Source organism: Fusarium oxysporum, chromosome I (genome assembly GCF_013085055.1).
Source record: "Fusarium oxysporum Fo47 chromosome I, complete sequence".
In the NCBI taxonomy this organism is placed as follows: domain Eukaryota; kingdom Fungi; phylum Ascomycota; class Sordariomycetes; order Hypocreales; family Nectriaceae; genus Fusarium; species Fusarium oxysporum.
Window position 1 is genome coordinate 2515891 of NC_072840.1, and position 26950 is coordinate 2542840.

General features: G+C 50.1%; 10 protein-coding genes across 10 annotated transcripts; 4 read left to right on the plus strand and 6 right to left on the minus strand.

Annotated features, from left to right (window-relative positions):
• Nucleotides 1–175: 175 nt before the first annotated feature.
• FOBCDRAFT_122837 (DNA repair metallo-beta-lactamase-domain-containing protein) lies at nt 176–2725 on the minus strand (the record flags this gene model as incomplete). Its single annotated transcript, XM_054702764.1, has 1 exon — nt 176–2725. The coding sequence occupies one exon, from the start codon at nt 2723–2725 to the stop codon at nt 176–178; it is 2550 nt and encodes an 849-aa protein (XP_054558739.1).
• A 925-nt stretch (nt 2726–3650) lies between these two features.
• On the minus strand, nt 3651–4898 carry FOBCDRAFT_211191 (uncharacterized protein). The gene has a single exon (XM_031181564.3). The coding sequence runs from the start codon at nt 4538–4540 to the stop codon at nt 4034–4036; it is 507 nt and encodes a 168-aa protein (XP_031042332.2). The 5' UTR covers nt 4541–4898; the 3' UTR covers nt 3651–4033.
• Nucleotides 4899–5060: 162 nt separating this feature from the next.
• Nucleotides 5061–7998, plus strand: FOBCDRAFT_3137 (kinase-like domain-containing protein). Its single transcript, XM_031181565.3, has one exon. It carries the CDS (start codon nt 5298–5300, stop codon nt 7815–7817), a length of 2520 nt encoding a protein of 839 aa, XP_031042333.2. The 5' UTR covers nt 5061–5297; the 3' UTR covers nt 7818–7998.
• A 7-nt stretch (nt 7999–8005) lies between these two features.
• On the minus strand, nt 8006–11152 carry FOBCDRAFT_283569 (telomere length regulation protein-domain-containing protein; the record flags this gene model as incomplete). Its single annotated transcript, XM_031181566.3, has 3 exons — nt 10227–11152; nt 9745–10173; nt 8006–9693 (listed from the first exon to the last, which is right to left on the minus strand). The coding sequence occupies exons 1-3, from the start codon at nt 11074–11076 to the stop codon at nt 8006–8008; spliced, it is 2967 nt and encodes a 988-aa protein (XP_031042334.2). The 5' UTR covers nt 11077–11152.
• A 157-nt stretch (nt 11153–11309) lies between these two features.
• On the plus strand, nt 11310–13074 carry FOBCDRAFT_3147 (uncharacterized protein). Its single transcript, XM_031181567.3, has 5 exons — nt 11310–11455; nt 11521–11619; nt 11675–11680; nt 11738–11817; nt 11868–13074. The coding sequence occupies exons 1-5, from the start codon at nt 11406–11408 to the stop codon at nt 12938–12940; spliced, it is 1308 nt and encodes a 435-aa protein (XP_031042335.2). The 5' UTR covers nt 11310–11405; the 3' UTR covers nt 12941–13074.
• FOBCDRAFT_3151 (DNA-directed RNA polymerase) lies at nt 13075–14574 on the minus strand. Its single transcript, XM_031181568.3, has 2 exons — nt 14343–14574; nt 13075–14288 (listed from the first exon to the last, which is right to left on the minus strand). Exons 1-2 carry the CDS (start codon nt 14406–14408, stop codon nt 13209–13211), a joined length of 1146 nt encoding a protein of 381 aa, XP_031042336.2. The 5' UTR covers nt 14409–14574; the 3' UTR covers nt 13075–13208.
• Nucleotides 14575–15407: 833 nt separating this feature from the next.
• On the plus strand, nt 15408–16042 carry FOBCDRAFT_3168 (uncharacterized protein). The gene is made up of 3 exons (XM_054702765.2): nt 15408–15438; nt 15491–15643; nt 15699–16042. The coding sequence occupies exons 2-3, from the start codon at nt 15627–15629 to the stop codon at nt 15856–15858; spliced, it is 177 nt and encodes a 58-aa protein (XP_054558740.1). The 5' UTR covers nt 15408–15438; nt 15491–15626; the 3' UTR covers nt 15859–16042.
• A 128-nt stretch (nt 16043–16170) lies between these two features.
• FOBCDRAFT_151727 (uncharacterized protein) lies at nt 16171–21084 on the minus strand. The gene is made up of 3 exons (XM_031181571.3): nt 20782–21084; nt 20028–20682; nt 16171–19974 (listed from the first exon to the last, which is right to left on the minus strand). Exons 1-3 carry the CDS (start codon nt 20881–20883, stop codon nt 16226–16228), a joined length of 4506 nt encoding a protein of 1501 aa, XP_031042339.2. The 5' UTR covers nt 20884–21084; the 3' UTR covers nt 16171–16225.
• Nucleotides 21085–21288: 204 nt separating this feature from the next.
• FOBCDRAFT_211204 (nucleophile aminohydrolase) lies at nt 21289–22641 on the plus strand. The gene is made up of 2 exons (XM_031181572.3): nt 21289–21663; nt 21762–22641. The coding sequence occupies exons 1-2, from the start codon at nt 21538–21540 to the stop codon at nt 22446–22448; spliced, it is 813 nt and encodes a 270-aa protein (XP_031042340.1). The 5' UTR covers nt 21289–21537; the 3' UTR covers nt 22449–22641.
• Nucleotides 22642–22906: 265 nt separating this feature from the next.
• Nucleotides 22907–25766, minus strand: FOBCDRAFT_3181 (uncharacterized protein). The gene is made up of 3 exons (XM_031181573.3): nt 23427–25766; nt 23237–23375; nt 22907–23172 (listed from the first exon to the last, which is right to left on the minus strand). The coding sequence occupies exons 1-3, from the start codon at nt 25384–25386 to the stop codon at nt 23064–23066; spliced, it is 2208 nt and encodes a 735-aa protein (XP_031042341.2). The 5' UTR covers nt 25387–25766; the 3' UTR covers nt 22907–23063.
• Nucleotides 25767–26950: the final 1184 nt, after the last annotated feature.

Consider the following 26950-nt stretch of genomic DNA (forward strand, 5'->3'; position numbering starts at 1 on the left):
TGCTCCTGATGTGGATAATGAAATACTCTTCTTTTCCCTTTTAAACATCATACAGAACCGAGAGTCATGAAACGATTGACGTTGATGTGTCAACATGGTATCTAAAAATTACAGGTCATCAGATGGAACTCCCGCTCAAGAGAATACTATACAAATCGCTCCACATCATAATTGATCACCAAAAAGCTCCGCCGATTTTACCAGGTTTACCATCCCAGAGTTCCTTCTCCGACACCTTATCATCGTCGTCACCTTCAATGAGTGGCATCACCAATCCAGCCCGCCTTCTTTCCGAAAGCCAGCGATCTATCCAAGCCTTCATGCGCTTTCTTGACTGTTCACTCCCTACATTGACTGTTGGGATGACTTTCTCTATTCTCAGACTCATAACAAACATGGCGAGCTCTCGAAAGCTACTGTGTTCTGAGTAAGGAACCCCAAAGCACATGGCTTCCTTGGTACTGCCTCTCTGCGGAATAAAATCTTTATATCCAAATCGTGTTCGCCAGCCCTTGTCGTGAAGGATCTGCTGAGTATGAATGCTGCCAGGTGGTGTGTTCGCACCGATGGTTTTGCCTGCTGGTCGGAAGTTCCAACCACTTGGCCGAAGTCCTACAATACGACTAAAGTACGGCTTATAGCTATTTAGGTATTCTTGGAGAGTTTCTGCACGGATCTCCATCAACATCTGCATATGCACCTGTGCCTCGAGGGGATCAGATGTAAGGAGCGCCGTGAGCTCTGGGTCGTCCAGCTGCTTGCAGATCTTGATCTTGCCAGGCGATGCAAAGATTTTGGACTTGAGTGCTTTGGCAATGGAGATGCATATGCGTTCTTTTCCAATAGAGTACGTGCCGCAAATTACGAGCAGCCGTTGAGGGTGTTTCTTTTTGGTGTCGACTTTTGCGTTCTCATCCGGTTTTGTGTTTGGGAAGAACTTGCTGACTGCTGGAGTCCCTTGTCCGCTAGCCTGTTCCCAAATATCGTCTTTGCAGTTGGGATCAGGAGACAATGAGCCACAAAGATCGGCGCAGGCCTTGATAACATCGTTCTGGGGTGGAAAGGAATATCGTGGATTGAGATACGTGGTGTCCAAGTAGCAGATATCAATCTTTTGTTGCTTGGCCTTTCCGGAGATCGCATCGATAGTCTCTGGCTTGAGGAGAGGATGCTTGACATGAGCAGGGCAAGCACGGAAGTCTCCACAATGTAATATGCGTTGAACACGGCTGTTGGGGTCTTGCTTCATAGTCTTTTCAAAAAGGAAGAGAGAACTTCCAGGACAATGATTTGCTGGTATCATCGTTACTTTCGCGCCTTCTGTCCCTGGTATGTCATAGGATTTGTCGAATTCAAGCTCCACAACCCATTTTGCCGCTGTACGAAGTTGATTTCTGACAAGACTGCCTGTGACTTTGCTGCAGTATATAGGGCCGTGACACCATCTTGCTGTAAGACCGATATAGTGGTCACTGTGAAAATGACTCAAGAAATATGCTTTGCAACCCTGGACGGCGCCATACCGGAAAGCGTCCACGCAGATGGAAAATCCGGGCATGATCTTGTAGAAAGGGCACGTCCTCTCATATGCTTGCTTTCCTCGAGAAGCGTGCTCAGCAGCAGCAGCCTCTTGCCATGCTGAATCTTCGGCATTATTGGACATGAGTTTCGAGAAAGCAGACTTCGGTGCCGGGCCAGGACTTATAACTTCGAAAGGGTTCGCCTGACCGGGCCTGGGAACAGCAGCCCGTGCAAATCTTTTGCTAACATCGGTCGGTTCGACTTCAGGTGTCGAGACAAGGATTGCTGAAGTTGGTTTCTCCGACTTGATTCGTTCTGGTGTTGTTTGCTCCGGTTTTGGCAACGGGATCGGGTGTCCATCGAGGCAGGAGTTGACATGCCGTGTTGCTACATCGATGGAGATCCCAGCCAGGCTCCCGCTGCATATAGGACAGCACTCTGTCATATGATCATCGTCAAGGGGGTCATCGGCCAGGTCTTCGCTTGAAATCCCAGCTTCCTCCGCTTCTAACCTAGCTTGCTCTCTCATGTAGCGCATTACTCGCATTTCTTCCCCTTCGAGATCGTTCAGATCTGGGAACTCCTCGTCTACTATTTCTCCAAGATCGTCGATTTGTTGGTATGTTGAATCTTCCCGTTTCAAGGCTTGTGTGGTAATATCTGCTTCCTTCTTTTCATCGATTTTAGTAAAACCGTCCGTCTGGACCTCGTTTTGCGGGGAAAGCTCCGTACATTGGCCATTCTTTTCAGGCTTGTTGTTTGTGGCCATGGAATCGTCTTCGGGCTCATCCTCACTGTCCGAGTCCATTACGAATGGAGTCTTGATCTTAGATTTTATTGACTTCCGTGGGGGTTCGCCATCACCCTTGGCGGGTGAGGGTCGGTCTTCAGCCACGGCCACCTGTTCAGCTTTTACTGAGACGTTTATCTTGGGAAATTGCTCGGGTTCTTCGCCCAGTTTCCGCTTTTTGTTGGGCGATTCGGTCTCATTGCATCGGATCGAGTCGTCGGCGTCATCGGCAGTGTAGAGATCTTCGTGCTCAATAGGGTCCGGCGCAGCCCCAAGAAACAGAGAGGCCTCATGTTTTTCGGCCTTTTTAAAAAAGCTAAGGATACTTTGATTGGCCTTGACTGGCTTTTTGGGTAAATGCGAGGTAGTCTTCTTCGGTGTATGAGACTGGCTGGACTTTTTCGGTGCCACCATGGTGATAGCCAGTAAAATAGTGAGTATTGACTTTGTCTTGGGCGGAATGGAGGACTGAAAAAGAGGCCCAGGTCCTTTAGTTGTCGTCAAGACAATGAGAAGAAGGCAAAGAATGCATGCAAGGATGTCCTGGAAAATCAGCAGCCAACCGAAAATGAAGTGGGATGCTTTGAACATCTTAACGCGAAAGCGCGATGGGTGGCAAAGTGGGTGTCGCGCGATCACGTGACGATAGTACATAGCAAACCCATGGCTGCCTCTTCGCAACGCCTCTCTCTAACTTGGTACAATGCTTAAGACAAATCGCGAGACTTTATTTATTTCGACGTGGATCTGAATTTTGGTCTACCATCCAGCAAAGTTCGGTTGTGAGGAATGTGCAACAGCCCTTCACAACTCTCTCTCCATTTAACTTCAGCTGCTCTCAATGTATAGTAATACAATATCTATTTGCAGCGGAAGTGACCTTCTTCGCACCGCTGGATATACCAGCCAAGACGCAATGAAAGCATAATGATGAATGTACTGTGAGACACAAACATGTGCGCATCGCTTGGAGACAGTGTAATACCAAGGACACCCTGGAAACGATTCAACCACGCAAGCGCCGTTGAGCCATCACCAATAATCCAAAAATTAGAGCAGTATCGAGCCAGTATACGACCCGTGTTGAGGGGTTAGCCTCAACAAGAACAGTTACTACACTTTGATCCGAGCCTTACGGCAAAGAAGAAGGTGAAGAAGAAAGGAAAGCAAATAGAAAACTTTGGAGGAGGCGCTCCTTTTATACCCGGCCGGTGTAATCATGATGGCCTTGACATTGAGGTTGAACTTCAAGAGTGACTCACGAGGGTAAAGTTATTTAGGCAGAAGCTTGGCTGCAACCTGTAAATAATGAGCTGGCTTTGCCGCTTTGGCAGGTGGCCAATCTAAGAAAAAGGTATAACTCACTTGGGTTGTTAGGTTCCTGTTGTTGCCTGCTTGGGGCTGAAGTTTATAACTGTTGCCTGGGACGATGCTTATTTGAGGCAAGAACAAGACTGGAGCGCATACTTTCTCATTGGCTTAATACAAGAGTATCTTATGTCAGTACATATGCTGTGATTTCTGTCAGAGTATAGGTACTACATCTATCGTGAACTCCGGTCCTAGAGCTAGTCGAGGTAGCGTGGCAGCATTGTTGGTGAGCATTGGAGACACGATTTTGGCAGGAAACAACTCCCAGTACGACATCGCCACGTACTGCAGGGCCATAACCTGACTTTACCGTCCAATTATTGTTCTTAGGGTATTGTTGAAAGTATTCGCTTATGAAGACTCTTCTATCCTCTCAAGCATCTTTCCGTGGACCCCTTTCCATCCAGCCTCACACGAGCTTTTGATCATACCCATGATCAGCCTAGAGCATGTAATGGAGACCTGCTCCACGATCTCCAGGTTTCCACACTCAGATTCTTTAATCTTCCAAACAGTCTCAAGTACCAGACCCATTGGCCCTCGCGTTCTCACAAACACACCGCTTTCCAGGTCAAAAAACTCATATGAACTAATCACATCGGAATCCCAGAGCCCTGCTGGCAAGGTATGAATTCGGTCTGTGACCGAATAACAGTCTGGTGCTGCGATAGGCTTGACCTCAAGTATGTCAGGAACCGATGGAGTAGGGTCCGGGGTGGGTATGGCTTCGAATTTGGACATATAAGGATTGCACTGTAAGAAGAAAACATGATCGTGGAGCATCTCTATGGCTTTTGGGGCTGCAGTAGTCGAGGAGATAGGCGATGTGTGCTGTATCTGGGCGGTTGTCTGAAACATGGTTGGTGAAGTGAGTCGCCTTGTCCGAATTTCGTGATGGATGTGATCGCAAAGAGATATTGTGTGTTAGGGGGATATAGAAATCTTCAATATGATGATTGTCGTTATGCGAACTGTTCAATTCTGATCAAGGTAAACTTGGTGTTGGGGAATAAAACACCCGACTCAGCAATAACGATAAAAGAAATTAAGATAAGGACAAACGTTAGACACACGGCTGAAGGGTAGATCAAAGGATAATAAATTACCTATGAGAATTGACCTTCTTAATGACAAATTATTGTATCTTGCTCGGAATGTGACAGTTCTAGTTTCATCGTCGTATCATGATTGCAATTGGCCGCCAACGCCAATACAGCGCCCAACTGAAGGGAATTGGGGATGAGGCTGTCTTTTCGCATTAGCCACCCAAGCCTGCCCCGCCACAGCGTTGTTAAGTCCGCTCATTGGCTACCACCGTGACCTGTAACTTAGGGAAAGCGTCAAAGGCCCCTTTCCAAATATGCAACATTGAATGTTACAACAAACCCAATTCATTCAACGCTTTCGACATCGCCAAAAACTCACCTCCACTCATCACTCCTCGCCTTCTTTCTCATAGCTCGCACTCAGTCCAATTTCCATCTCCTCTCACTTGCATCACATGTCCAGGCTATCATGAAGTGAACCAACCAGGCATATCAAGCTCAAGCGATCTTAGCTTAGTTACACATCCCCTGCTAAGCAACCCGAGACAGGCCTCACAACATTCATCATCATGGCGTCGCTTCAAGTCAGAGGACCGGACTTTTCGGTCACAAAGCAGAAAGCGATTGAGGATGCAAATAAAATGCAAAAAGTGGTTGCCGAGCAGTGCTCAAAAGTCGGAAAGGACCCTCCACAGTATCGACTGTCAGAGCTCATTGGCAAAGGCAGTTTTGGTCGGGTCTACAAGGCCACCTCTCTAACAACGAATCAGCTGGTTGCCGTCAAAATCATTGACATTGAAGAGAGTGACACAGTTAACCCCAAGCTCGCCGATACATATAGCGACTTGCTCAAGGAAATTAGTGCCCTGCAACTGCTCAGCAACAGTGGCGCCAAGAACATCAATCATGTTATCGATGCTCTTCCTGTCGGGCAGTCCATGTGGATGATTACAGAATACTGCGCTGGAGGCAGCGTGGCTACCCTTATGAAACCAACCTCACCAGGCGGCCTTCAGGAGAAATGGATTATTCCCATTTTGCGCGAAGTGGCCGAAGCTGTCTACTGGGTTCACGGCCAGGGTATCATCCACAGAGACATCAAGTGTGCCAATATCTTAGTCACGGAGGAGGGCAACGTTCAGCTTTGTGATTTTGGAGTCGCTGGTGTTATCGAAACCAAATTCGACAAGCGCTCAACAGTCATTGGTACACCCCATTGGATGGCCCCAGAACTGTTCGACCCTGCGGCTTCTTATGGTACTGAGGTGGATATATGGGCTTTTGGCGCCATGGTCTATGAAATTGCATCGGGTCTACCACCAAGCGTAGCTGCAGGCATGATGGACTTCAACAGACTAGGCTCATACCTCAAACAACACATCCCTCGACTTGAAGGCGACCGATATTCCCAAGGGTTGAAGGACCTCGTGGCGTATTGCTTGGTTGATGACCCTAAGAAACGCCCACCAATTGAGCAAATTCAGAGACACCGTTACATATTCAACACACAGGATGCTTATCCTGCTTCGAGCTTGGCACACTTGGTTAGAGGCTACAAGTTGTGGGAAGCTCAAGGCGGTGTTCGCAAGTCTCTCTTCTCCGCAGGAGGAGCCCAAGGGCCACCTGACCTCGCTAGCCTGGCCTTGGACAATGATGAGTGGAACTTCAGTACAACCGCTGCGTTCGATCAACAGGTGCTCCAAACTGGCGACGCTCAAGCTGTGTTTGATGTTTATGGCTCCAACGTCGACTTCAAGCAGGATGAATTCGACGATGCTTCCAGAACCCAAAAGCCAAAATCACGTCGACGTCCGCCACCTCACCTTCCTTCCGTCAAGGCACCACTAGAAAAGCTATTTGACCCAAATACGATATCGAACTACGAGGACAACTCACGAGCATATTATGGTCGTCCGTTTCCTCCGCCTACTGCCGATTTCACCCCTCCACCCCCCCCTCCTGCGTCGGATTTACCGCTAAGAGACGACTCATCTCAGTCCCCTGGAGTGAGAGAATCCCTGATTGATCTTGACATGTCCCTAGATGGTAGCAACCTCTCCGAATTTGTTGACCTGAACACAATCAGAGCTGGAGATCCCAGAGCATCGACCGACTATGACTTTGGAGATGTCTCCTATAATAAACCACCACTTAGTGATCCAGCAGATATGATGAACAACAACCGCAGAACACGAGATTGGAAGTTCCCCTCCATGGCCCCTCCCGCCTCAGCAAACCCCGAAATGTTCAGATTTCCGTTCAACGATGACCAAGGGCCAAGTACCAGCCGCCTGATCCACCCTCCGACAGAGCCAATCCAGCCTTCGGCGCAGTTCAATGACCTTGCGGTTCCCTCCCCAGTCAACAACCGAGCGTCGTCAGGCAGTCTCATTGACTTAGACATGGGTCTAGCTGATCCCATTCCTATGAGCGACTATACAAGGCCGTCCACATCCCACTCGGACGTAGGATCATTGGCTGGCTCAGAGTTAGGAGGGGCCGATCCTTTCCAGCTAGAAAAGCACGCCTCTCTTTACCTTATGCCCAACAGTATACGAGAACCATCCATCTATGTATCTGATGATTCTGAGTTTGCAAATGCGGTTGCAGACCTTTCGCTCAATAACACCCAGCGACATGATCCTCAGATGTCCTACCAGCAAACACAGTTACCCCTATATCAACCCCAGGGACAACCCCAATCTTCCCAGACCAACGGGAACGCCCCGAGTGAAAGACCTTACTCCCTTAGCGAGTTCGCCGATACCGATCCTGAATCTTTCACTCCACAAACGCTTGCCGCCCCTGAACTTCAACCTCCTCCACTTCAGCCTCAACTAGATCGGTCACCAGTTCGGGACGATTACCCTCGATCTTATCAACAACAACAGCCATTCCTTCCGCTTGCACCTACTGCACCCTCACCCCAAGTTATGGAAGGCCAGGCCTCATCAGAACATGTCAAGGAGGAGCTTCGGCGCATGGCCATGAGCCTAAGCGATCATCTCAGCCACGCGAATACATACTTGTCGGGTCTTCCACTTCGAAGAGCGAGCACGACAAGGATGGAGTCTATTGAGACCCCTTGAAGACATTCACGAATGTATATGGGAATTAATTATATAACACCGTGTGATCATGAAGTTCGGAAATGGCTTGCCATTACATTGAATACTGGTTAAAAGCTGGATATTGTGCAATGCGATATATGATCATAATAAATCACGAATAGAATATTCAAAAATTCCCCCCCATTCACCAAGCTCCTGCGTTTAGCTTATTGGAATCCGACCAGGTCTCCCATTAGCAAAGCTTGGTACCTTTCGATGGCCTCTCCCAACCTGATCAAAACTCCTGCCGCCAGCATTTTGACCTCGTTCTCCTCCCCACCATCCTCCCCTCTAGTCTTCTCGAACACCATTGCGACCCATTCCCTAGTCTCCATTACCTCTCTGCCTTGGGTTTCACAAAGCCGACGCATGCTGCCGCCATTTACTTCCAGCAGGGACGCCATAGCCACGAGCCACCCTTTCATGGCGCCGAGATCGCCAAAAACATGTACACGAACGCCCAGAAGCAAGTCCCATAGCTCCGCGGTCAACTGTGGCAGCGAAAGTGTGGAGGGCCCAGCGGCGTGAACGACAATACCTAACGTCTGTAGGTAGAGCGCCAGAAGTGCATGGTTGAGTATGATTGGTTTGGCAGAACGAAGCGCGACCTGGAAATGTGCCGTGAGTGGGGAGAAGAAGGATGTCGCAAGCAGAGCGGCAGTCGTATTGGGAATAGCACGCATACGAGGTTTGGAACTAGATTTGGACTTGTAGCGGGCCGTGAAGCTTTGAAGCTTCAAAATATCAGGGCCTGTGTTGGCATCGGCTGCTTCCGCAGCAAGCGGGGCAAGGAATGAAGATGTCAGCGACTGTGAAATATTCTCGAGAGCAGTTGATGGGAGCGCTTTCAGCTGGGACGACGGCAGGGTGCTGCTATCATTTCCCGAGCCAATATAAAGTTGCTCCATCTTTTCAGGTAGCCGCTTTGAGGGAAAGGCAGCAGCCGACTGGTATTGAGATACTTCGAAACCCGCCAGTTCTCGGGCTGACAGGCCCAATGTGACAAGTATTGATGTCCGTTGGTGGAGGGAATAGTCACCCTCGAAGAAAGTTCGAGCAAACCACGGGGCCATAGTCTTGGGTTGAGAGACAACAAGCGCTACCATACCGTGTAACCGTAAATCATCGAAATTTTCGATCTCAAACTTGTCTTGTATGCCCACCAAAAGCCCAGCCAACTCATCAGCGTGGAAACTTACCTCGGTTCCATAATTGGCCTTGCGTCTGATGAGAATTGGAGCTGTCTGTAAAGCAAGCAACTGTTTGTCGTATGATTCAGAGTCTCTGAAATACGAGATGAGATCTCTGATATAAACAGGTGGTTTGGGCTTGTTGCGTTGTACAAGTGTTGCGTCGTCATCCGATTCTTCAGGGTCAGAGTCCTTCGAGTAAGGGGCGAGATCGTCGTCCTCTTCTGAAGAATCAATCTCCTCGATGATAGCTTTTGGCTTGGCTTCAGTAACAACAGGCTTCTTCTTTTGCTTGGCTTTCTTTTGAAGAGCCTCGCTTGGCGTTGAAGGTTTCCGCTTCTGAGGGACAGTCTCAGTTGCGTGGTCGAATAGGATAGGGTCGATAGGGCCAACACGATCAGAAACCTTGGTTAGACTCTTTAATTGCTGCGCTTCCTCTGTTTCTGTCTGCTCCATCTTGAAATCGAGCCTCTGTTTCTTATCATCGATCAGAGCAGACAATGATTCCCCAACTACCAAACCAAGAAACTGAGCTCTGGGCTGTGTGGAACCGATGCGATTGGAGATGGTGTTCATGTAAGTGCCGACTCGCATGAGCAACGTCAATTTCATTGGAGAAACTCTGTGTACGTAGCCAGCGGCAAGGAGCAGGATTTGGGCATGTGCTACAAAATGTCAGCAAGCATGTAGATGAAACACGTCGGGATAGTCGTTACCATCTTGCTGAAGCATTGCTGAATGTCTGATGTACAGCTCATCTCCAAATTGTGCAATGCTTTTCTCCAGTACTGCAGTAATCGCTTCTCGGTCTTGTGCGAGTGCAGCTACGACAGCTCGGCGTATACCTACTCCATCGCCAACACCAGCGCCTGATAAAGATGCACACCAGTTGATAAGAACATCTCTTCTCGTTTCGTCATTCAATGCGACTTCCATGAGAAGCCCAGCAACGGCAGAAACCTTGTCGTCGGGGTGTGTTTCTTCCAGGCTCAGACGATTCAAGTATTTCTGTGAAAGGTGCTGGAGTAAAATATGGAATACCTTCTTAGAAGTTCGATGTTGGCTGAGAGCAAGTTGTATGAAGGTTGAAATTGAGTTTCTTTTGGAAAGAAGAAGTCCGTCGATTGCAATTTTGATAAGAGTTTCTGCGGAATAAGCATCAGCAAGTATCAATAGTTGGAATCCTTATGTGTCTTACCTGAATGGTGCAGCGACAGCGACTTCTGGAACAACTCACAAGCGAAGGTCATGCCATCGGGTTCAGGTGATGAATGAACCCATGACACAATAGCATTTCCTACCCATCTGCTATATCGTAGTCCGTCAGCAATCCAGTGAACCCCATCGTCGACTTGATCGCGTCCCATGACTTCTAAAGCTTCCGCTGCGATTGACACAATCTGACCGTTCGTGAGAATTGATGCAAGTTTCTGACACTGAACTCTTTGCAGAGCGGCATTGGAAATTCCTTTGGTCGATGAGCTCCACATCGTGGGAATTGACCGGGCACTACCAATAATGGAAGATAGAATACTCAACAGAATGCCGGCGTTGATTGATAAGTCTACTCTCTTCTCTTCTTTCCCCCCTAGCCGTGACTCTTGAATGAGAACTCGCAGTTGTGTGATGACAGCGTTAAGACCTGTCAGACTGCGTAGACAGCCAAGAAAAAGATCCGCATCTCGCGGAAGTTCTGTTTTGCCCTTTGCATCATCTTCGATGTTTCCCTCAAGTAAAAGTGTCCAGTAATTTGATGCGATTTCCGAGACCAGCAAATGGATGATAGACGCAGTTTTGGGATTGGGTGTCGAGAATGAGAAGTTACTCGACGCAGATTTTGGGTTATTTAGAAAATTCAGTACCGAAATAAGTGTATCGTAGTCTGGTTGACTTTTTAATGCATCGATAATTTCATCAGCCGTCGACTTGTCACTGATGCTGGCTGGTTTCTTTTGGGTAGAAGCTGGCTTAACCTCTGTGAAAAGTGGCTCAGGCTCATTCCGAGGTTTGAGGTAGGTTGTGCTCACAGGGGTGAGAAGGTCGTCCATTCTAGTCTGTGTAGTTTAATCTGGCGGGTTGTCCACGAAATGTCATGCTGTTTGAACTTTGAAAGCTTGATAGAGGTATACATTATTGCCTGGTGTTTACCTTAGGTTTGGGTGCTCGAAGCATTACTCACCTTGACCCCACCTTCACCGAGCTTCACCGAGCCAGCTCCAGGCAATGACGATCCTCCCCACGCACGGATCCCTTCAGAGCTCCTTACCTTAGTAACCAAGCTACGGACCACTCTCTGATCTTACATATCTCCCTGCGAACCTGCTCATACATTCGCTCGGCTTGTTGCCCCTCTACAAAGTCATTGAAAATCTTCAATATGGCTAGTGTGGCTCAGGAAGCTGCCGGCGGCTACGAAGACGCGCGATGGTAAGACCTTTTAGCTGGGAGCTGTTGAAGCTCTTGAAACCACAAACAACTGACCGCAAGGCAAGGAAATACCTCGACCAAATCCGCCGTAACGCAGGACCATATACCGATCCCGATGCTACTGCGCCGGAGTTTCTGGCGCAGTTTGAAACGTTCAAAGTTCTGTGAGTGTTGATGTACATATGTTACATCCTATGAAAGCCATACTAATTTGTATAGTGTCATGTCAGTCATCTTTCTTGAAAGACTCAATTGTCCAACTCACTAACTGCCATAATACAGCGGCGCAGGAGGCTTAGGATGTGAAATTCTCAAGAATCTTGCCATGTCGAGATTCAGGAACATCCACGTAATAGACATGGGTTTGTGAATCGTCTTTTCTATTAAAGATCGCTGGCTCATCTTGCTCTAGATACCATCGATATTTCCAACCTCAACCGCCAGTTCTTATTCCGAAAAGATGATGTTGGCAAATACAAAGCAGAGGTTGCCGCTAATTTCGTCCAAAAGAGAGTTAAGGGCGTCTCCATCACAGCTCACAACAACCGTATCCAGGACTTCGACGAGGAGTTTTACAAGCAGTTCCAGCTTGTAATTTGCGGGCTAGACAGCATCGAGGCCCGCCGTTGGATCAACGCCATGCTTGTTTCTATTGCCGAAGAAGCTGAAGACCCCGATGCGATAAAGCCCCTCATTGATGGTGGCACTGAAGGTTTCAAGGGACAGGCGAGAGTCATCCTCCCATCTATGACATCCTGCATTGAGTGCCAGCTGGATATGCACGCCCCGCGCGCCGCTGTTCCTCTGTGTACTATCGCCTCAATCCCACGACAACCCGAGCACTGCATCGAATGGGCCCACGTTATTGCTTGGGAGCAAGAAAAGCCATTCCCGAAGCTCGATAAGGATGACCCAGAGCATGTAACCTGGCTATTCCAAAAAGCACTTACTCGTGCGGAAGAGTTTGGCATCCCTGGTGTCACTTATTCGTTAACGCAAGGAACCATCAAGAACATTATTCCGGCGATTGCATCTACCAATGCTATCATCGCCGCTGCATGCTGCAACGAGGCTTTTAAAATCGCGACAACCTCTGCCCCTTGTCTTGGATTCGACACAAACTATATGATGTACTCTGGCAATGATAGCATCTATACATACACCTTCAAGCATGAGAAGAAGGACGACTGCCCTGTCTGTGGACGCCAGGCTCGCCCTCTTGAAGTCAATCCCAGGTCCACTCTGCAGGAGTTAATCGACTCATTCGCGATTCGCCCTGAAGCGCAATTAAAGAAGCCATCGATCCGTGCCGAAGGAAAGACTCTATACATGCAATCTCCTCCAGGCTTGGAGGAGCAGACGCGCCCGAACCTGAGTAAGACCCTCACAGAGCTTGGGCTCGAAGACGGACAACAGGTTGTTGTCACTGATCCTGCGTTCCCCCTTGAATTCAACTTTTACTTCAAGTTTAAGACAAGTTCTTGATTCTCAGTCAAGTGGTCAGTAAAGGGCGTTCGGGCTTTTGGGCATCTTTAGGCGTTGGATTAATAAATGAGAGGTATATGATGACGACTCAAAAATACTAGAAGAGTATCCTTTTTAGAGGGCAGAGAAGAAACGGGTGACGAGTATTATGATGTGGTCATGGTATCATTCCTTTTTATCTAACCGTAGAGACCGCAGAAAACAAATCAACCCAAAAATTATGATACTGCGCCAAACAAGACCCGAAATATCCTTGCGATGTAGTTGGCTACCTCGCCATGTTGATAACTTGCTGCTCAAGCTTCTTGCACTTGAGCTTGAGGTGCTTAACTGACTCGAGGAAAAGCTCATCGCTATCCCACTGCCCTGTGCTCTCGATGGAGAAGATAAAATGATCTCGCCTTCGGCCAAGCTTCACCTTGCCCTCGAACTCCTTGTGTCGTAGAGCCTCTCGGCTGACAGTATCCTTCATTGCATCAACGACCACGGCCTTGGTCTCGCCCTCCTGGCCCTCATAACCGCTACCAGCCTGAGCAGCTTCCTCGGCCGTAACCTTTTCGAGGCCGATGACACCCTTGGGGAAGCACTTGGCAAACTTTTCGGCATCAGCGCCCAAGATAGGCTTGGTAATGGTAATGGTAGGTAGGAGACGGTAGGAGGCTGTCGCGACAGGAGAGAACTTGGCGTGATCGGATCCAATTCCCTTGTGCATATGCATGGCGAGGTTAATGGTCTGTCGGGGTCGCAGCTTGGCGATCAAGATGTCTGGGTTCGTGGGCGCAATGGCGTCCTCGCCGCTGAAGTACTCGACCTGCTTGCCAGTAGGGACGAAGACGATGTCGCGCGCATAAACGTGGGCGTTATGGTAAGCTTTGAGAGGGTCGTTCTCAGCGGGCGAAGCATCCTCATTGACGGTGCATGTCACGTTAAGCTCGAGGCGGACCGTGTTCCAGTCGAAGCAGCCGGCATAAGGGTCCTCGCCAGCCTCTGGCTTCTTGTGCCACTTGAGGAAGTTGTGCAGACCCTCACGGCCACCCTTGAATGGGATGAGTCCAAGACGATGCGCGAGAACCTCGTCTTGAATGACAGAGGTGTTGTTCTCGATATAAACGTTCTCGATAGCGAGGGTGGGAATCTCGGAGAGTAGAATACGTCGAAAAGCGTTTGCGAGCGAAGCGTCGATTCCGACAAGAGAGAAAGAGGCGAGGAACTGATCGTTTTGGTGAAATTTTACGGAAAACGCATCGCGGAAACGATCAAGCGTGAATGCGAGGTCTTCTCCAGGGTGATGGCCTGGGTAATCAGTGGAGGTGATGTTTGTGACGGTTTCCTTGTTGATGCCAACAGTCTGGGCGCAAAAGTTAGGTTATAGTGCATTCAGCATTGCTCAATTGAAGTTTACCTGACGATTGGCAATTTCCTCTGCAGTAGGAGCTTTTCTCCACGCAGCCTGCTGTGTGGGTGCCATTGCGGTGGTGGGTATTATGTATATGCAGACTGGTGAGTAGGCGTGGTGATTGTTTAAACGTGCGATGGTGATGAGCGAAGCAAACAATAATTTTTTGAAGCCCCTCCGAGGTGAAGATTCGGTGAGTGGAAGGTGAAGAAAGTGGATAATCCAAGGTGAAGAATTAGTGGATCCCGGGCTGTCAGTCTTGCCTGCAAAAAGAGACGGCGCAGATTTCCCCACTCGTCTCCGAGACCGCCGACCGTGCCCGACCCATGCTTCGGTGGGTGTCGGCTTCAGACCACGGGCCCCACTCACGATGAACCGGAGTTTGGGCTGCGAAGCTGCAGGTACGTACCTAATATTATGAGAACATGGTCTGATAACAGTGACAATGTCAGTCGAGGTGGCTTTGCACGAGGACAGCCTGCGTTGGATTCTTTCATGAGGGAGGGCATTGCAATTGTTGAGAGCATGTAAATAATTATGAGTCTTATCTTGTAAAACCAGAACCTTGGTCTGATAATGAGCGACTTCGGACCATTTGCGCCGCATCAACCAGACATAGGCCCTTGAGAGCTCGCTTATAAGACGAATCTCTCGACAAGTCCTTTTTTGCCTCTTGTCTAGGATGCCGAGATTGTGCCCCTGCTACTCCGTAGTCGGGAAGTGTTCATAGAACAGACTCATTCACCGGGCCGGCCTCTGGCCATATCAGCGCACCCAATCAGTCGTCGTCCATCGCCAGATTCCCGTCCCCAATCCATCATATATACTAGGATCCCCTAGACCAGTTGCAGCGCACTTCATCCTCCTCGTTCCAGGGGTCACGCGCACGCTCTACCCCCGCTGAGAGATCCCATCACTTCCCTGTCCGGGCAACCCGTACGACGTCAGTATTGCGCCCATGTCCTCCAGTCAAACTCAGAGTCCCTGGCGAACCCCTGCTCTATCCTCAAAGTTGATGCCGGTCACACGTGCAATTCAAAGGTCCTGTCAGTCAGTCACCAGAGCACAACCGGTCCGGCCAAGCAATCGTTTGTAATGCAATGTATGTAAGTTGATTTGACCAGAGAAGAGATCAGCTATATAATACTCGTTAGCTTCCCATCTTTTCTCCAATTCATCATTAGTATCATCATCGTCGTAAAGCAAACAATTGGCTTTTGAGAAATACACTAAAGCACCGTCAACAACATCTGCCACTTATACACGGCAACAGACCAACAACCTTTCAGGATGCTCTCCTTCGTCAAGTATGTCGATCCAATTCTCATTCAAGGCTCCCCTCACCTAACAGTGGCCTCTCAGCTACACTCCTCGACCTCACCCCGAGCACAAGAACAAGGAACATTGCCGGGTTCACTCTAACCCATCAAACATTCCTCGCGATATCTCCAACAATACTCCAGCCACCGACCCCAAGTCTGCCATCCCACGATCTGCCGCTCCTCCTGCTCCAGCAGCCTGAGTGAGTTGACCACAGTTCAATGCTTGCACAACATATGTCTTCATGAAATTCAACGTCTGAGGATACCCGAGGAGTAAAATGGTGTTTGTTTGGTAAACCAATTGGTCGTAATTTGGTGGACAAAATGGGTTAATTGAGTTGGAATTACAATTCTCACAATGCAACTAGCTACAGAGAACTGTCATGAATCAAAAAGGGAAAATGTACTGCAGGGGGGGAAATACATTAGCTATCCGGGTAGCTGGTATGGCCAATTGATACACTATTTAAAATCTAAGATACAGTTGCTTGGTTGCTCCATGCCCTATTCATCACCATGTTCTGTCTTGTTTCGCCGTGATAATGTCCATCCTGTCATTGTCCTTGATTATTCGATATCCTCCATATTCCAAACACTGACACCTCTCTTCTCGACGCTGCTCTTCAGCTTGCCCAATACCGCTTGCCGACGTGTTCTCTTGTCCATTAAATCACCCTTCTCCTCTCGACTGAAGCCACTAAGTTTCTTGCGTGGGGGAGTGGCTCGCACAGATGCACCCAGAGACATGCTGCCCGCAAAGCTATGGCGCAAATTTCTAACGGGGGTTCCTTCAGGGGAGAACATGATGCTCCTCCTTCCCTGTGGTGTCACCATAGGAGACCCCTCCCGGCTTGTAGAGTTGAGATTGACTTTGCGCAGCTGGTTTTCGAGAACGTCGATATCTCCGCTGCGCTTCTCAACCATCGCCGTCATCTTCCCAATAGTACGTATGACCGCCTCAACCGTAGGAACGTTTGCCTTGCCTTTGCCTGAAGCGCCAGAGGCGGACGCAATTCTTGTCTTGAGCAGCGTTAAGGCTTCTTCTGCATCAGCCAAGAGCTTCGAAAACTTGGCGAACTCGCGTCGCAGTTCGTTCTGCTGTGTTGCTTGCTCCGCACTCAGAGGCATAGATCGTGTCACTTCAGCCTGATCAGGGTCGGTTCTGATCATAAGGATTTGTTTCAAGTCCTCCTGCTTAGCTCGAAGGCGATGCATATCTCTGGTAAGTTCGTGACAAGCATCGAGTTTAGCGTCCAAGTCACGAACCCGCCCGTCCTCAAGATCATTGTACAGTTCATTGTCCAAGATGTTCCCCAATTCATCAATCTCGCAAAGAACCCAGTCTTCGGGGTCGTCAAGATCCTCTTTACTGCGTCCACCCTGCTTGCAGTTCTCCGTGTGGCCCTTGATGAATGACTTGACAGTTCGCGCATTGAGACCGAGTGTATCAATCATCGAATTAATATCACGATAGACTGCTTCGACTTGGCTTGGAATGCTTTCCTTAGCAGGCGGAGCGACGTTCGAATGGGCAATGAACTCATCCAGGGTCAAACTTCCTTCCACGTCTGATGCCAGAAGCTTCTGAACCTCATCATCATCCTCGTCAACTAATGGCTGGGTTTCTGCAGCCTCCTGTTTGGCCTTTAATTTACGATGCTGGGCTACAAATGGGTCTTCTGACGAGCCAACGTCTCTGCTGGTTATGGAAGCACCCATTTGAGACTGTCTATGCCCGAGGAGATGCGAGGCAATTCCTGGGGCACTCACAGATCTCATGTTCTCTGACCTGAGGACCCTATTCGGCACTGCCCCCCGAACCGGACTCGGGGAGCGGGGGCTGGTCGCGTTAGGTCGTGGGAACACGGGGGCATTGCGGCTGAGTTCGCCAAACAAAGGCCGTGAGCCTTCTTGATTTGTTCGGGGGCTTCCAAGAGCATGCCCGCCAGGTCCACCAAATGAGCTTTGAGGTGTATATCCGGGAGTGAGGTTGCTGACTGTCGGACTCAGATCCTTGGCAACATCGATACCACTGCCCTCGGACCCGTCATCATCTCCTTCCTCTCCTTCCTCTCCTTCCTCTCCATCGTCTTCCTCTTCGTCGTCGTCTTCGTCATCCAGATCATCACTATCGTCCGAAGGGGGTCCGGCGACAGCGGGGAAAAGGCTCGAGGGTGCCTTTGGAGTACCATCTGGTTTGTCAAAAACGGATCTTGGTTTTGTAGAAATGATTGGTTCAGATGGCAGGGGGGCAGCAGAGGCAGCCGATTCCTTGTCTGTCGGTTTGGATACATTAACAAAGTCTGGCGGCAGTGGGGCATCAGAGGCCTCAGCTGCTTTGGCAGCAGACGAGGAAGACTTAGGTTTGGGTATGAAGTCTGGGGGCAGAGGAGCGGCTTCAGTCTTGGATGCCGCTGATGAGGAAGACGATTCACCAACAGCAAAGCTGGCCTTGCTGGTCGTATCCGGAGGCAGCGGGGCGTCATCTTCTTCTACCTTGATTTTAGGGTTCTCGGCCTCAGGGCTCTTAGCCTTAGACGGCTCCGACTTCTGCCCAAAGATTCCTGTGTAACCGCTTGGCTTCTGTTGTCCTCCGAAAATACTGGCCTTTGGTGTGTTCTGCTGCGATCCGAAGAGGGTTCCACCAGCCTTGGGTGTCGCAGAGGTTGAACTGAACAGCCCTCCGCTTGGCTTAGGGGTACTCGAGGGGGATCCAAAAAGACCGCCACTGGGTTTCGGTGTCTCCGACTTGTTTCCAAAAAGCCCACCACCAATGGAGCCAAACTTCGATGGTTGTCCAAAAGTTGATGTCTGGGGGGCTGGCGATGTTGCAAAACCGAACTTAGATGGCGCAGGTGTTGTAGTTGGCGTTGTGGACTCGGGGCTTTGTTGCGCAGGGAATAATGAGTCCTTGGGTTTTGCTTGGGGGGTCTCCTCCGTTGCTCCCGCAGTGTCCATTTCCTCATCCCTGGGTGTTGGCGTCGTAACTTCAGGTTTGTTAGTCAAATCGGTAAGGGCTGATCCAAAGTTGCTACCAAACAGAGAACCGCCGGGTTTAGCTGCGTCGTCCTTGGCAGATCCATCAGGCTTGAAGGAGCTCTGGAGCTTGAAAGGGGTAGACCCAAAAGGACTGCCAGAAGATTGTTCAGATTTGGCCGGGAAAGCTGTTTCGGTATTTGAGGTGGACCCGAAAGGATTGGCAGCGGATTGACTGCCGCTGCCAAATACGCTACCACTATTATTGTTATTCACAGAAGCAAAACCACTCTTGCCGGTGAAGCCAGCAAAGCCCCCCGATGCAGGAGCACTTGATGGAGAATTGGACGCCGCCTTGCCAAAAGGACTGGTATTGCTGTTGTTTGCGAAGCTCGAAAATCCTGACTGTCCAAAAGCAGGAGTTACAGCTGACGCTCCACCTGATGCTGATGCCCAAGGAGAGCTCTTCGCACCTAGCTGGGACGATTGCCCAAAGCCGATGGAACTAGGCTTGCCGAATGCCGGAGCAGAGGTGGCTGCAGTATTGCTGAAGCCGCTTGAACCAAACACGGCGCCCCCTGTGCTAGGAGCAGCAGAACCGGTGTTAGCACCACCCCATGGAGATGACTTCTGTCCAAGCTGCGAAGCCGAGCCAAACGCGGAAGGGGTAGGATTGGAAAAGGGCGATGCCGAAGCTGCAGGACCGGCTTGGGTTGCTGGAGCTGGTGTCGGCGCTGATGTGCCCTCAACCGCAGCCAAGTGAGGATACGAGGTACCCTGTCTGATAGAGTCGTTATAGACTACCCACCAAGCGCAGAGAACACCCTCATGTGTGAGTACCCAGAACCCAGGCAGTGGACCTGGCGATTCTTCCAGTTCGACGTCCGATGGAATGGGCTTGTAGACCTTGTCCTTGCCGGAAAGATCGAGAGCTACACCAATCGGAGTGGAATCATCCATGGAGTCAGTCATTGGCAATGTTGGTCTCTTGGTATCATCCAAGAACTCTGTCGTCGTGAACACTCCAGTGATAGCATCTGCAGGCTTGTCTGTAGCCAAAGGTGTCTTGGAACGGCTCAAAACGCCCATTTCCGAGGCTGCGGTAGAAGCGACAATGAGCATATCTTGGAGAGCTGGTGGAAAGTCTCGGAGTCGCAGAATCGAGTGATGTGGTGTCTTGTCTGATCCAAACGGCTCGACAGGATCGGTAAGCTTCTGAAAGTTGAAAGATGATGGTGGTTGGCGCGTAATGATATGGTAGATAGAGGTCGGCGGTGATTCGTTATTTGAAGTATGGATGGACAAGAACAGGTGGTTCTCGAGCCAGGTAAGAGATGATACTGAGATGATGTTAGCCAAACTTGACGTTAAACGAAACCTTGCAGTTACGTACCATGAAAGTCACCCACGCTCGGCGGCTTAGGGATCTCTCCTTTCCCTTCTCCTTCTGGAGTCATCTGGAAAATTGTGCCATCACCCAGACCAGCGCATAGTTGCTTGCCTTTGGAGCTCCAGCTAACACAGCTAACTTGGTTTTTAAGAACGCTGCTGATTTGCCGTTCTTTCAGGTTTGCCATGTGCAAGTTACCGTTGTTCGTTACGATAGCGCAAAGCTCCGCCTTCTCAGGGGTAGGGTTCGGGATCATGGCTCTCAGGGTTTCACCGTTCGTTGATAGCTCGAAAGCCGAGTTTGTTGATCCCGATAACAGACTCTGAACCTCATAGACAGCCAAGCCGCCGCCAGATTCGGCGGAAAGGATTAAATAGTTTTCGTCCGCAGTAAATGATAATTGCGAAACTCGCATCGGCATAGGGATCTTGAGCTGAGGCTCGAACTCGCGAATATCTGAGTCGCCATCTTTGGGCTTTTCGAAAGCTTTTCGCACCGATTCGGTTGTGGCGATGACAACTTGGTCGGGTCCAGCAGCAGCGACAAGACCTTTGCGCGAAGCGACGCTGAGAAGCGACGCGGTAGAAGATGGAAGAGATGACCACGTGGATGTAAGGCGAACCTTGGCGTCGCCGGCGATAGAGAGAAAACCGAGGTCCTGAACAGATTGGGAGTGGTTAGCATCACGTCCATGAAGTCAACAAAACAAACAAGACTATGAAATGAAACCATCAAGTTAGAAGAATAGCGCACTCACCTCTGTCTGAATTGTCTCCAGATCAGGGCCTGTAGTCAGTCCTCCTGCTCCTGCCGTACTCCCGAGCATGGCGTTTCCTGAATTGCCAAAGCTGAAAGCCATGACTGTAGCAGAGTAGCCGGCCTTGGAGAGAGGACCTGAAGTTCATAAATTTGCCTTCAGCATAGGAGTGGGCTGGGGCGACCGGGGGGAGCTTTGGCCCAGGCAGTGGTAGGCTGGGGGACGTGCTTTGACAGATAGTGATTGGCCGATTGATGCACCTAGAGGCGCAGAAGACTTAGAAATTCAGTTGCTGATGATTTTAGATGATACCTCTAAGAGTTGGGGATGTTTTGAGTTTAGGTTAGATACGAAGCTTCATATCAAGTCGAAACTGCCCGACTAACTCATTGACTTTGATATTCTCTTGCCAAACTCCTCCTCACGTGTTAAAGTTTGAGCCACTGGTTAGGTACTGCTCCAGCCTGGGCGTGGTCTGCCTATCGTGCCTATTAGGTTCGACCAATCAGAGCGCGCCGCTGTATGCTGCTGTAGGTGCTCAGTGAAGCTCAACTGCTGGAGGCAGCTTTTAGCCTCGTCATCAGCTCTGCCTTGTTAACCTCAACTCGTCTCGCAATTCAACGACCAGCAACATCCCCATCGCAAAAGATACCCCGAGCGATCTTACCATTTCTCACGATACCGCATTATCCTACAGGCACTCGGGCAAATCAACTATCTTGATATTTTCAACCGGGGAATCATAGGTTGTTCAAAATGCCAGGCTTCGACTTCTCAAACTACAACCGCAATGCGGCTCTCCACGCCCGAGGAGTGCCTCTGCCCAAGGCTACCAGCACTGGAACGACTATTGTTGGATGCATATTTGATGGTGGTGTTGTGGTAAGTGATACCTTGCTGTCTCAAGTACCGGTCTTCGGACATTGAATGGAGCTACCGCCATCCCACCAAGAGCTCAGTACTGACACCCTTTCCATTAGATTGCTGCCGATACTCGAGCCACATCCGGTCCCATTGTCGCCGACAAGAACTGCGAGAAGCTTCACTACATCTCTCCTCAGATTTGGTGCGCTGGCGCCGGTACCGCCGCTGACACAGAGTTCACCACCGCCCTCATCTCTTCTCAACTCGAGCTGCACTCCCTATCCACAGGTCGCAAGCCCCGCGTCGTCACTTGCATGACCCTCCTGAAGCAACACCTCTTCCGCTACCAGGGCCACATCGGTGCCTACCTGGTCGTTGCTGGCGTCGACCCTACTGGCACCCACCTCTTCACTGTCCACGCTCACGGCAGCACAGATAAGCTTCCCTATGTTACCATGGGCAGTGGTAGCTTGGCAGCTATGAGTGTCTTTGAGACGCAGTGGAAGCCCGATCTTAACCAGGAGGAAGCCGTGAAGCTGGCGAGCGACGCCATTCTTGCTGGTGTCTGGAACGATCTGGGCTCGGGTTCAAACGTGGACGTGGCTATCATCACCAAGGACAAGACAACACTCAAGAGAAACTACATCAAGCCCAACGAGAAGGAGCCCAAGCTTCAGAGTTACCGTTTCCCCAAGGGCACGACGGCGGTGCTGAACGAAAAGATCATCAAGAGGGACGAGATCAAGCGGTACATTAGCGTGGAAGACGTACCCGTGGAGGAGAAGATGGATGTTGACAGCTAAATAGAGATCCTACCGGAACTTTAGATGAGGTAGACCACGGCATGTAACAACACGCAATCCCAGTACACTACACACTGGGTCACTGAACAGGCCATCATCTGTGGCAGGCAGGGTTGTGACTGATGATGCCAGTACAGCTCAATACAATATTTCGAATGCAATTAATTTTTTAAAAAAAAGAAAAGAAAAGAAAAGAAAAGAAAAGGCAAGATTTTGTCTGACTTGAGTGCCTCTGCTTTTCGCCAGTCCCTGGATATGAGATGCAATGTCCAAGAACGTGTTGAATAGAATAGACAACCATCGTACTACAATTCAAGTAGCGGTGTCTTTGCTGTGCCTGCAGTAGGCATAATAATTCATATCACCCTTTCATCGGGGTATGTTCACTAAAAATCCTCATCTAGAATCTGACGCTGAACACGGAACTGAATCTAGTTCCTTCACCTGGCCCAGGTCCAGCCCTGGGCAGACGTTACAGGGAGCACAAGAATATTCCTCCTAAATCCCATGAAACCCCCAATGCAATGGAAAACCAGTAAAAACTCCGATTAAAATGGGTATGTCGAAGATGTCATCATTATCATAGTAGGCGTGTCACTGGAGCGGCTCGTGAGCTCACTTCAGTCCAAACATGGTTCTGGTTCGAGATTTGCTGCGGGCCTTCTTTTTGTCTTTCTTGGACGCGGTTGACTCGCCGTCGTCATCGTATTTGGCCTTGTGAATCCTGTTGAATGTTAGTGAGCACGAGGGTGGATTGCAGGTTATATGCCCTGGATGTCGAGACTTACCAGCTATTCCCAACCATGCTCATACCCTTGGCTTCAGCCATGCGATAGAATTTGGCGCTCTTCTTCAGATTCTTCTTACATCCAATACCCTGTGCATAGCAGAAGCCAGCTTCAGCCAGCGCATCGACATCGCCCCAGTCTAAGGTCTTGGTTAGCAATTGGCTGTTAATGGTTCATCTGGGAGACCTACTACCAGCGATCTCGAAGCAACGGAGAGCCAGTGACTTGTCCTGCTCAATACCCCAGCCATTCATGTGACTCACTCCCAATTCGTAAATGCTCAGAGCAAATTGGGCTTTTCGAGTTCTTCGTTCCACAACGTCAACATGCTTGCCCTCCTTTACATGACTCTCATCATCCGCGATCTCGACACTAGCGCATTCCGCGGCCTTTCTAAGCCATTCCACGCCCTCTTTCTGATTAGCACGCATACCCCATCCATGACGACAGGCAAGCGCATAGAGAAGCATAGCGGTCGGGTCGCCTAGACGTGCTGCATATCTGAGGTGGTATGTGGATTCTTTCAGATCCCCACTTTCATGACATGCGATACCCTTCGCCAAGTGTTCTTCTGCACTCATTTCCAATGCTGTAGGTGCTGTCGAGCGAGCGGTTGGGGGCGGTTTGATCGTGCTTGCTGTGTCACTGGTGGCTATTGACACAGGCGTTCGACCTCGGCCTCTAGGCGCATCCTCTGATGCACGCGGCTCCTCAACTGATGGTCTGCTTGCAGTTGGAGATAGCTGGGGCATCGGTGGCGGTGTCGTTTCCGATTGAACCTTTCTCAGCTCGATCGATGCCTTCGGCATTGAGCTACCCGACGCCAGGGAATCGTCTGGAACAGTATTGGCGGAGGAGCTTGTAGGTCGAGTGGGAGGTGACGGCGGAGGGGCATTCTCAAATCGGTGGACGTCGCTTGGGGGCACCATGGGTTGTTCCCAATGGAAGGAAGCCTGTGGATTATTTTCATCTGGTTCCGCGCGTTGAATGGCCTTGCCTCTCGGGAGTGAGAATTTGGAATAGATGTAGGACGGTGCACCCTTATCACGGTCTTCGGCCTGTTGCTCAAGGAATGCCTCACTATGCATGCTCACTGGTGTATGAACCGACTCATCAGCCAAAATGAACGAAGGCTGGCTATCAGAGGAAGCTTGTCTCAAGGGTGGCTCCATACCAGGTGTGCCAGACCTGCTCATAGGTCTTGAAAAGTTGAAGGACGGTCGAGGGAGCGCAGAGGATTCGGAGCCAATGGAAGGCGATCGTCGATAAGAGCCCACCGCAGGGGAGGTCATTGCACTTGCAGAAGATAGCTTCCGTGGAGGCAGTGAGTGAAACGAAGCCGCCATGCCACTAGAGCCATCCTCATCGGTAGGCAATGCCGGAGATGAGACATTGCTGGGTGTACGTCGTCTTTGATGAAATGAGGTCAGAGGTGGCGCCAGTCCGAGTTCATCATATGAATGCTTGGGCTTTTCTGGTGAACCGGTGACTGATTCGCTGATCGAGCCGCTTGGTCGTCGGGCAGAAAGTAGCGAGGCAGCATCATCTTTCCGAGACGGAGATGATTCAACTCGCTTGTCAAACTGGGACTGCGTATCACTATGTAACGGCGAGGGCGATCGTTCCCTCCTGGCGCCGAAAAATGAGCCAGTCTCATCAATATGATCCAACACCCGTCCTCTAGACGGAGCTCGTGGAGGCACTGCGGGTACCTCTTCATCGGGAGTAGGCGGTATTCGGCTCATTCGTGGATGCATAGACACAGGGCGCTCGGCGTCATCGCTAAAGGCATCCTCCACCTCTGTCCTTACCGCGAGACCAGAACTAGGGCGCAGAGGAGGGTGATCACCGGCCTCGGAGCCTGAATCTTGTGACAACGAGCGAAAGTACTCAGAGCGGCCCTGAACGATTAATGGGCTCTCAACAGTTAGAGGAGGAAGGCGACTCATTCGGTTGCCCTCTTTGGCGCTTTCTTGCAATTGCCTTGCGAGTAGGCGACTCTGCATGGCGAAAGCGTCCAAGGGGGACAGCTCAGGAGGAACCTCGCCAGCAACATGGAGGCGAGGTGAGCGCAAGGGTTTAGAGACTGTAGAAAGGTTGGAGTTCGAAGAATCCGACCGCAAGTCCAGTAGAGACGGACGTGACGACATGGTGGTCGCTTTAGAATAAAAGTCTAGCTATGGAGGTGTGTTTCCATGCAGACCATGAACTTGGAGGCCAAGATGCACTGCAGATGCGAATACAAGACGACAGTCGTTTCGGTATAGTTCCAGAGCGCTCGAAATCTGCACAGTCGGGGGAGGTCGAAGGATTGCCGCGCTGAGTTTATGTGAAAGTGAACAAGCTGTCGCAAATCCCTATGAATCGAAGAAGCGATTGTCTAAGCCAGTATGTTGCGCGAGAGCATAAAGTACAGTGCAAAACGGAGGCCTGCTATCGGTCTTGGTGGAAGAAAGCAAATAATGTGTGATGTTTAACAGACGTCAAGAATGACGGCGAGTCGAGGGCGAGAGGTAGTAGCCAAGGAGGGATCGGCGTCGGAGAGGGACCTTGCGCGGGCCGCGCTATGCGAATTGTGATACGGAGATGGTCGCTGGAACAAAGTTGAAACAAGCAAAGAGCCAGAAGACCAGATGAAGTCGTCGGTTGGAAAGAGAGGCGCTGTGAGGTCGATGGTAATGCGACGCGGTGCCGTGGCGTGTATTCAGGGTACTGTGCTATTCGGCTTCAATGGGCGTTGTTGGTGATTCTCGTGGGGTGATGGACGACACTGAATGACGTTGATCTATGGAGGCTCGGAAATCGAAAGAGCAAAGCCACAAACAGTCTGAATGAAATCAAAAGAAGAATTGAAAAGAAGAAAGAAAGCAAGAAAGAAAAGAGCGGCGAGTGCGTGTACGTGAATGACAATTCAAACAATACGTATGTATGTAGCAGCGAACAATGGCGGCGTCACAGGGCTAAGTTGTCTTGGACGAGAGGTATGTACAGTACCGGGTGGTGTGTAGAGTTGGATGGGAGGTAGTGGAGGTTTAAGGTGAAGGGGCCTGAGAGCTACTAATCTACCCGACCTAATGTCCTAATTAAAGTACGATGCGGGAAAGACATCCATTAGCTAGGCCCCCATGGATGTAAAGGAACGGTACATGACCACCCATAGCCCGGCCCCCAAGCACCAAGACAAGGCACTAATTTACGTTCCCTGTGCAGCTTTATTAGGTATTGGTTCCAGTGCAAAGACAGTCAGGATTTGATGGAAGAAAGGGTGGAGCGATAGAAGAAGACATGGATGGATCAAGGATGGAACCCGTCTCTTTTCTGATGGATCCATCCATAAGAAGGTGGAGAGAGTCAGAGGTCCAAGGGAAGCAAGAGGCGTTGGGCTGTGCGACACTCCAAAAGACATGATTACAGAATTGGGAACAAAGCACTGCAGGAAGATGTTGGGGCGCTGTGTGACTATGATGTCTGGTTCGTGAAGATATGAGGGCATTGAGTTGCACAATGTGAAGCCTTGTGCAAGGCCCATCCACATGGGTGGATGACCCCTTAAACTACCTACCTGCAGATACCACACCACACCCATGCCTCCTCAACACGATCCAATCTGATCTCACGGGATGAATCTATTGTATATCTCGCTCGTAGAGCCCAGAGCAAAGCCCCTCCCTCTCGCCACTTGATAAGGAAGCCCTAGCCTGTCTAGCCTATGCT